We start from the raw sequence: 10095 nt of genomic DNA on the forward strand, positions 1-10095 counted from the left end.
CAGCGAGTACTTCTTCTGATCCCCACCGGTTGTGCTCTCTTCGTTCCACTTGACGCCGGTCGCATCTTGAGCAAGCAGGCTGTCAAGTGTTACTGTGGCACCATTGCTGGTCACTTTCGACCCGGCGCCGCTAGCCGCTGCTGTCGTGAGGCAGGTTTGCACATCGCCATTTCCGGGACAGACATGGCCTCCAACCAAGGTTGCCGGTGCGCCGCTGTTGTTGGCTCCCACGCAAGTCAGGTCCATGGTCGGGCTCTCCTCGGAAAGAGTTGCGGTCAATTCTTTGAGATCAGCCTGGCCGGGTTGTGGTGGGACCGGAGCCTGGCACGTGCACGAGCTAGCACCACTGCTACTGGTGCATTGTTGCTGAGCAGATTGGGGTCCTGCGGGGTCTTCACCGTGAACCTCTTGCGCGAGGACGGTGACGGACGCGCATCCCAGCAACAACAGAGTAACCGATGTAGTTGGCGTGAGCCAGCCTCCTATGCAGGAGGCGCCTGTCCCGATTGCGGATCTCCTCTTCGAGAAACCCATCGCGTCTTCTGAAAAGGAGTGTGTTCGGAGGTTTGCGAGTACTTGTTGTCGGAGTTGCCTCCCCACACACTATCACCCGGTCCTGAGAGAAGGTGAGGGAGAAAGTGAAGTCGAAGACACACCGTACAAACCTGGTCTTTACAATCCCCCAGAAGTCTACCTCAGCGTACAGTGACCAAAACTGTGAAACTGCATGCTTGCTCGCAACCGGCTCTGCCGCAGAATAAGGAAGTTCTAGGGCGGCACCTCGCCCGGTAACCGACCATACAGCCAAACGGGCGCATGCGCCGCGTCGAGGCTACGACGAGCCAGATGGTGTGAAGTGTCTTCCAACTGCGAAGGCAAAGGAGCTAAAACCTACACCAAATTTTCTTTCACCTGAAGATTTTACTTGGGCAGCGACCCCCTCTGCTGTCAGTCGAGGCACTCGCTACCCGGTATCTACTTTTTCCCCTTCTTCCCCCGTTGGCGACACTGGCCCTCCGGGTTCGCTCGCGAGTCTGCGCCCCCTTCTCACCCGGTCCCGCGCTCGCCACTCTCTCGCCTGTAGCGTCGAAGCCCGATCAGCCTAACAGGACCAGTGTCACGTGGCGACAGATATCTCACCGGAGTCCAGAACACCAGGTGGTGAAGGCGCGTTCATAGGTTGTGCTGCCAGCTCGTCCGTGGACGTAGCCTCCTAACTCCCCTCCAGCTTTTGTTTTCCCTGGCCGCTTCTCGACTACTGGCTTACGGTACCACAACAGCTGAAACCTCCGAGCACCTCATCTACTCCAACTTTTCATTCGACTTCCTGGGTCAACTTCGGACTCAATCTGCGTATGCCCCCAGATCTCAGAAACAAGGAACTCGTAAAAACCGAAAAGGAAGATGATATCCCGACTGAAAGACAGCGCGCAAGCGTGCCCGTCGACTGCTGAAATAGCCTAGTAGCTGACGGAAGAATGTACAGGACAGGAAGGGGGGAGAGCGAACCAGAGGGCACACGGGTCGTTGAAAGGTAGGGCGAGACGGACCGGGGATTCGGATGGCAGCAGGGTAGCGAGGCTACTGGAGCGACTCACTGAAGAACACACTCTTCCCCAACATAGCAGTCTGGATGGATGGTGTAGTTACAAAGCTCTCGTATCGGTAGCAAGAGTAGCACTACGGAGTACTCGCGCCGGCTTCGTCGGCCAGGCTGAATGAGTGTGCCCCTGAACTGTGCTTCGGCCCACGAACGGCAAGACATCACAAACCTCAGCCGTTGTGTCGTACTGCCTCACGAATACCATGCTCACTGGGACGATGGCACCTTTATCAACACAACATTCACGACCACAGTCTCGAGTTCGGGGTGAGTGACCTCCAGAAACGCGGCACCTACACTCACGGCCGGTCTCCGTAGTTCAGAACGACGTCTCTTAGAATTACGGCCGGTCTCCGTAGTTCGAACCTGCGGACCCGTTGTCGAAACTCAGGTTGAGAAGACAACTGAAGTCGTTCAGCTGTATTAGGCAAAGAGTGAGCAGTTCAAGACGCCCTGAGGGACCATTCTTGCTGCTTTCCCACGACGAGCGACATGAAAAAGTCGATTGGGCCTCAGCCCCCCTAGACGATGCAGCCGCCTCAGCGTCGTCGATAGGGCTTCTTCAAAGTTCCAGTGGGCTATCACCCTAACGGCTGCGTGGCCATCACCACGGAAATCCGCGAACTTGTACAAGGACAGCGCTTCATCCACACGTATAAAAAGTGGGACACGTGACAAAGACCGTGGGACAGAGTTTTCGACAGTATCAGAGTAAAAAGTAAGCATCCAGGGAGAACCGCACACAGCTACCGCCAGCGCTAAGTTCGGCACTCATTCTCAGGTGAGCGAGCGCGTGGGATAGATAGCAGGGAATGTAATCCATCACTTTGGCAGAGGAGATTCATACGCCGCCAGCGTTATACATGAACTTCGGCGTACCGTGGAGCACTGTGCCTGTAGATCAACGAGGAACAGGCGGTGGATCTCTTCCTTGTGCGCTGATTTCAAACAAGAGACACACCATCGGGCTGGTGACAGTTGGGACAGCTAACCAAGTGACGACGCGGCCTGAAGTACGTCAAGAAAGAGAAGCCCGACCATCGCATTCACGCTCGTTCCTGCAACAAACACCGAACTGCTGGCAGAGGAAGTCGATGAGGTCGTTGTCGTTGTTGACGGCTGCTTTGTGATTGTGACGTCGACACTGCATATGGACGTTTCGGGGGAGGCTGGCTTGGAGCGTGCCTCGCGGGTCTTGCCCGACGAATCAGCTGCAGTGTACTTGCAGCCGAGAGTGAACTTCTGCTCATCAGTAGGAAATTTATCTGCAGGGATCGTCAGTTTTGCTGGGTTGACTTTTGTGACCCACCATGACTGGTCGAACCCAGGCAGAAGGCCAGTGAAGGCTTGCGAGGTGCAGCTTCCGGGATCTTCACCGTAAGCGCAGAACTTTGTTAAATAGTCGTCGGGTACCATCTTTCCCCCCCCACCGCAAGTAATAGTAAGTGTATTGTTTGATGGAGTCAGTGTCACCGATTGACGCTTATCATTGCTCGCTGACCCATATGCACACGTCACTGCTTGCCCGACCGTTGTTGACTTTCTCGCCTGCACTGCCACCGAGACCTTACACACTGCGACGTTCTTGCTGTCCTTGCACCCTACAGAGAAATCCTTGTCCAGGAGAGGGAAGGCGTCTTTGGGGACATCGAGCATGTACTTGTTCGAACTCTCAGTGTTAGGGTCTTGACTCCAGTTGACGGCGTTGGTTGTGCCAAGCACGCTGTTTAGCTTTACTAAAGTATTTGAAGCGCCTTGGTTTGATTCGCCACAGTGGAGAATATCTGCCTCTGCGGGGCAGACATCGCCTCCCACCATGGTTGCCGGCACGCCGGAGACTGCGGCACCCCCGCATGTGAGATCCAGTTTCGGGCTGTCCTCGGAAAGCGTTGCTTGCAGTTGTTTGACAGGACCACGGGCGACTCCGTCTCCAGCCGCAGCGCCACAACTGCATGACATACCCCCATCTGCCTTGGCACACTGTTCCGCAGACGACTGCTCACCCGAACCGCCTCCTGGTCCTTCAAGGCCTTGTGCCAGAAGACTGAAACACGAGCATCCCAACAGCAGAAGAGTAATTACACCATTTGTTCTATTCCCGACTCGTCCTCCCCAGACACATGCCTTGCCCGTGGGCCTCCACCGGGAAGAAATCATGATGTCTCTCTTCAAAAAGAATGGTTGGAAAGCTTGGCTGCTTGCTGGTAAAGGGCGCCTTCCCGAGCAACTGCCACTCGATTCGGAAAGAAGTCGGGGGGACTCCAGCGAACCCCGTGAACTCCAAAACGACCAAGCCCGACTGGTTTTCGGCAAAAAGGGGGCTGCGGGCATCTACAGCGCGTTAACGTCTCCCGTGCTAAGAAATCTGCGGGTTTGCGCGGTCTGCTAGCGACAAAGCGCGGAACATGCTCGGCTACGGAGACGGAGCAGCCCCACGAGCGCATCGCACCCGGATCCCGGCCGGGCAGAGCCAGAAGGACGTCCCCGGGTGCTTATCGCCAGAACACTCAAACGCTACACGTTTGTCCGGTGCCTCGTTCAGACGTTTTCGGGAGATCTTCTTCTCTCCATCCCGTATCCACGGCGCTCGGTGTCCATCTCTAAACAATTGAGTGCAGGACCGCCCCTCGATACTCCGCCGTGGACTTGAGCGCTCCTGAGGGGACACATCGGGGCCCGGCGCGCTGCCGTTGAGAGCACGAGGCTGTACGTTTGAGCCACACACTAGACTCGTCACTCTCCTCGGTTTACAAGTTTTCCCCATGAACGGTCGCACTGAGAGCGTAACTGGGGCCACTGAAGAGACTTCGGCAGGGCAGTTCCGCTTTGGCCTGCGCCCCGGACTGCCAGCGTGGGCGGCACGGTCGTTACGGCGGATCCCGTTCAAATGGAAGTGACACACTGATTGCACGACACTCCAGCCAAACGCAGCGAGCCGCGAGGTAGGGACATCCGACAGCCCGCCTGCGCTGAGGACGACGGGGAGAATTACAACGCCACAGCTTGAGCACCTGATTCCCGCGAGCACCTGCAAGTGGTATGCATTCTCACCTGCCAGTCTCACCACGTGTCTCAAAGCCCCCCGACTCGCCGTCCTCAGAGATTGCTCCACGGTCCACAGCCGGCTTTTATCAATGTTACAAGCCGGCTGGCGCCGTTCTGTCCTCTAAGGGAGATGGCTTGGCCGGGGCCTCGTTGCTGTCGAGGCGCAGTCGCAGGTAGCACGGAGACAGGTAGCACAGCGGGATAACACGGTATTCTGGCATCATGAGCGTGTCACGCGGGCTGCTCTCGCGTGTAGCGTCGAAGCCCGATCAGCCTTGCAGAACCAACGGCGCATGGCGACATCTTACTGCGGATAACTCACCGGATTCCAGATTATCCGGTGGGTGAAGGCGCGTTCATAGGTTGTGCTGCCAGCTCGTCCGTGGACGTGGCCTCCTAACTCCCCTCCAGCTTTTGATTCCCGTGGTTGCCTCTCGACTACTGCCTTAGCTTACCATGACAGCGGAAACCGCTGAAACTTCCGAGCACTCCTTTCAGTCCAACTGCTCATTCGACTTCCTGGGACAACCTCGCACTCAACCTGTGTGTGTCCTGCGGACCCCAGAAACGAGGAACTGGGGCAAAACAAAAAAGAAGAGAAGGATACCTCGACTGGGAGACAGCGTGCAAATGTGCCCGTCGACTGCTGAAATAGCCTAGTAGCTGACGGAAGAATGTACAGGACAGGAAGGGGGGAGAGCGAACCAGAGGGCACACGGGTCGTTGAAAGGTAGGGCGAGACGGACCGGGGATTCGGATGGCAGCAGGGTAGCGAGGCTACTGGAGCGACTCACTGAAGAACACACTCTTCCCCAACATAGCAGTCTGGATGGATGGTGTAGTTACAAAGCTCTCGTATCGGTAGCAAGAGTAGCACTACGGAGTACTCGCGCCGGCTTCGTCGGCCAGGCTGAATGAGTGTGCCCCTGAACTGTGCTTCGGCCCACGAACGGCAAGACATCACAAACCTCAGCCGTTGTGTCGTACTGCCTCACGAATACCATGCTCACTGGGACGATGGCACCTTTATCAACACAACATTCACGACCACAGTCTCGAGTTCGGGGTGAGTGACCTCCAGAAACGCGGCACCTACACTCACGGCCGGTCTCCGTAGTTCAGAACGACGTCTCTTAGAATTACGGCCGGTCTCCGTAGTTCGAACCTGCGGACCCGTTGTCGAAACTCAGGTTGAGAAGACAACTGAAGTCGTTCAGCTGTATTAGGCAAAGAGTGAGCAGTTCAAGACGCCCTGAGGGACCATTCTTGCTGCTTTCCCACGACGAGCGACATGAAAAAGTCGATTGGGCCTCAGCCCCCCTAGACGATGCAGCCGCCCCAGCGTCGTCGATAGGGCTTCTTCAAAGTTCTAGTGGGCTATCACCCTAACGGCTGCGTGGCCATCACCACGGAAATCCGCGAACTCGTACAAGGGCAGCCCCTCACATAGGGATATAAAGAAAAGGCGCAGGTGACAATGACCCTGGGACAGAGTTTTCGACAGTACCGCAGTACATAGTAAACCAGCGAAGACCATACACGGGTACCGCCGGCGGAGACAGCGACGCTCAATCACGGGGAGAGGGCTTTTGGGAGGGATAACAGGGAAAATAATCCAACACGTCGGCTGTCAAGTTTCATACGCCGCTGGCAGTGTACATGAACCTAAGCTCACCGTGCCATGGAGCACCGCGGCTGCACATCAACGAAGGACAGGCGCTATACCTTTTCCTCGTCGGTTGTATTTCAAAGAAGAAAGATCCCCCCGAGAGTCACGACGATAGTAAATAGAGTTAACCAAGCGAGCATACGACCTGAAGTGCGCTGAACAACACAAGCGCGACCACCACACTTCCACCGTTTCCTGGCATGAACACTGGGCTGCTGGCAAAGGAAGTCGATGAAGTTGTCGTTGTCGTTGGCTGCTTTGTGATTGTGATGTCGACACTGCATACGGACGTTTTTGAGGAGGTTGGCTGGGATTGTGGATCGCTGCGGTTGCTTGGCAAATCAGGTGGTGGAGTGTACTGGCAGCCGAGAGTGAACTTCTGCTCATCAGCAGGAAATTTCTCGGCAGGGATCGTCAGGATTACTGACGTGGATTCTTTTGTGTCCCACCACGACTGGTCGAACCCAGGCAGAAGGCCAGTGAATGCCTGCGGGGTGCAGCTTCCATCCTTGAGAGCCACACCGTAAGCGCAGAACTTCGTTAAATAGTCGGTGGGTATCATCTTTCCCCCTTTACCGCAGGATATTGTAAGCTTATTGTCGGTAGGTGTCAGTGTCACCGATTGACGGTCAGAATTGCTCGCCGACCCATAAGCGCATGTCACTGCCTGGCTGACGGTTGTCGACTTTCTCGCCTTCACTGCCACAGACACCCTACACACTGGTTTGCTGGGTGGGGTCGCGGCCTTACATCCCACAAAGAACTGTTGGTCGACGAGAGGAAAAGCGCCTCCAGGGACAGCCAGCGAATACTTCTGATGCTTTCCCGTTGTGTTGTCTCCTTTCCACACGACGCCGGTCGTGCCTTGAGCAAGCAGGCTGTCGAGTGTTACTGTAACACCATTGCTGTTCGCCCTCGACACGAGGACGCTGGCCGCCGCTGTTGCCAAGCAGGCATCCACCGCATCCACACCGGCACCTCCGGGGCAAACATGGCCTTGAAGCAAGGCTGCTGGCGCCCCGCTATCTTGGGTCGGGCAAGTCAGATCTATGTTCGGGCTCTCCTCGGAAAGGGTTGCTTTCCATTCTGTAACTGCAGCGTCGGAAACTCGCGCCTTAACGGGATCCGCACACGTGCAGGAGCTACCACCACTGTTACTGCCGCATTCTTGGGGAACAGACTCAGAACCTGAGTCCTGTTGATTCAGTTCTTCCTGCGCGAGGACGGTGAAGCAGGCGCACTGTAGCAATATAAGTGTAACCGCCGCGCTTGCCATGAGCCGGACACATCCGCAGGAGGCCCCTGTGCCGCTTATAGGCATCTGCTTCAAGGGATCCATGTCTCTTGGAAGGAGTGCTTTCAAGCCTAGGCGAAGCTCGTTGATGGAGGCGCCTCTTCGCACACTATCACCCGATCCTGAGAGAAAGTGGTGGAGAGAGTGAAGTTCAAGACACATCGGGCAAACTCGACCTCAACAAGTGCCCCAAAAGCCCACCGCAGACTCACAGGGCTCAAACAGGAAACCTGCACCGCTGCTCGCAAATGGTTGTACTGCAGAATAAGGAATGTGCCCGGCGGCATGCTATATTACCCGACCACACAGCCGCACGGGCGCATGCGTCGCGCCGCGGCCACGACGAGCTGCATGGTGCGAGGTGTCTTCCTGTTGTGAAGAAAAGGGGTCCGATACTTATATCGGTTTCTTTTCCGGCCGAACCCCTCTAACTGGACACAGGCTTCCGTTTCCTCTCACTCGTGACACTCGGTACCCGGTAATTACTTCTCCCCGTTTCCCCCGTTGGCTACGCTGCCCCCCCGAGTGAGCTCGGCAGTCCACGCGGAGCGGGCTCCCCCCTCTGCGTCGCTCTGGGAGCCGCGGCGACTCGCCCGGCGCCCGGGATCTCTTCTCCGGTGAGCTGCGTGTTGTATCCTGAGCAAGGCGGTGGTCCAGAGAAAAAGACGTCTCACGCACTCTCTTTCATTTAGACTCCCCATATCTTGGATCACCCGTTGCAGGCCACCGTCCGTCAGGGGTCGCTTCTAGAGTAGGGATGCCACTCCCGTATCACAGGCTAAAGGGTAACGGCTACATGGTCGGTCAATGGACCTGTGAGCTCCAATGAGTCAGCAGGAAGACTACGCTCACAGCTATGCGAGCTGGACAGTCCTTATGTGTTTCAGACGTAGGGTCTCTGCGTCGACTCTGTCGTCTGCAGTAAGGCCTTCTTTTCGTTTCCGCCTACCTCTAGCGCGAATAACTCCTGCAACTGCCTCGTTACCTTCGCTTCTTCGCCGCCTGACAAACGTGTATACCGTCGCAGCCGGAAAATCCGCCTGTCCGACGGCTCCGCCTTACAGGCGAAGACGCGGAGGTGTTCCTCCCCGTAGACAACTAACTGGCTACTTGGTCTTCGCCTGAGCTCGTGAGCCTACCTACCACAAGACGTCAACTCAGGCGCCTCCACTTGCGGATGCCACGCTCACTCCAACGACGGCACCTTTGTCAACACAGCATCCACGACTGCGGTTGCCACGCCGGCGTGAATGAGCTGTAAGCTGTAAGCAGCCGCTGCTCTCATGGCCGGTATCCCTAGTCCTCAGAGAAGTTGCTCAAACCTGCGAAACTCAGTCTGAGAGGCGAGGTGAAGGCATTGAGGCGAGCACTAGGCCCGGGACATGACGCAGACAACTAACATACAACATGTGGGGCAAGTTTCCTTGATTTGTTGCCGGGACCGAATCCGCTGTCGGAGGTATTGAAGGCGTGCCCCCCCACTCTTGCTAGCTACACAACGAGATGCCAGGTGACGACAGTCATTAACTGCGATCGGTTCTCTGCTAAAATCACCGAGAAACTCCGGGAAGCAGACTCTCACGTCTTTCACGGGCGCCAGTTTAACAGTGTAGCTCAGAGCCGTGTCGCCTCAGTCTTGCCGGTGCGGACTCTCAGGTAAAGTGCCTGGAGTCGCTGAGGTTGGCATGGTAGTGCCATGCTTGCGAGGGACGGACGTTCGTCTCCGACGAGCCGTGTGTCCGTGATCGGAAGTCCTGCGCACCGCGGCTAGTGCACCCGCCGAAACCGTTCGCTGGAGTAGCCCGGATGCAGAGGAGCTCCGTTCTTGGTACACTTCTTAGACCTGCTTACAGCCCTCTGCCGTTGGGGAGGCAAAATGCAGAAACTCTCCCAACGCGCGTGGGTTACGCGGCAACAACTGGCTTGACACTACAAAGAGGAAAAGAAGGCGGACACGATTAGTACATACAGTAGTGTACCTGACTGTCGGCACCAGGGAGACGATTGCTGGCACTGTCCCGCGGAGAACCGGTAGGATTCTCTCCAACATCTCACCGCGCTAGTGGCCGGGAGCTGGTTGGATGAAAAGAGTTTCGCCGTTGGTCCCGACTGTTCTCGCCGAGTAGATCTTCCACCCTTCTCCAGTGTCATGTGTCCGCTAACACAACCCTTGCTTATCTGCTAGTGAGGTCGTTCCTGCTAGCGCTGCTGTGTGTGTGGCAGGGAAGCATGCTTTCCCTCTAGCATCTGCCTTGCTTTCACCACACAATACGCAGCTCAACGGGAAGGAGATGCCGGGACGTGGGGCCCGGGACGAGTCGTGGCGACTCTCGGAGTGTCGGAGGGCGCTAACCCGCTCTGTGCGCAGACTACACCGAGCGACCCTCAAGGACACTGTAGCCGGGGGGGGTGAAGGAAAAAAGTAGACAGCGACGACATGAGTGAGACCTTACTGTCCAAATAGCTTCTTTCAGGTGAGACAGC

The 10095-nt window shown here is 56.5% G+C and overlaps 1 protein-coding gene across 1 annotated transcript; it reads right to left on the reverse strand.

Annotated features, from left to right (window-relative positions):
- Window positions 1–2: 2 nt before the first annotated feature.
- On the reverse strand, window positions 3–7881 carry CSUI_009053 (srs domain-containing protein). The gene is made up of 4 exons (XM_068069172.1): window positions 5745–7881; window positions 4655–5223; window positions 1901–4259; window positions 3–1467 (listed from the first exon to the last, which is right to left on the reverse strand). Exon 3 carries the CDS (start codon window positions 3932–3934, stop codon window positions 2591–2593), a length of 1344 nt encoding a protein of 447 aa, XP_067918843.1. The 5' UTR covers window positions 3935–4259; window positions 4655–5223; window positions 5745–7881; the 3' UTR covers window positions 3–1467; window positions 1901–2590.
- Between the last annotated feature and the right edge of the window lie 2214 nt (window positions 7882–10095).

The sequence above is a fragment of the Cystoisospora suis genome (genome assembly GCF_002600585.1).
Source record: "Cystoisospora suis strain Wien I chromosome Unknown contig_5264, whole genome shotgun sequence".
In the NCBI taxonomy this organism is placed as follows: Eukaryota; Apicomplexa; class Conoidasida; order Eucoccidiorida; family Sarcocystidae; genus Cystoisospora; species Cystoisospora suis.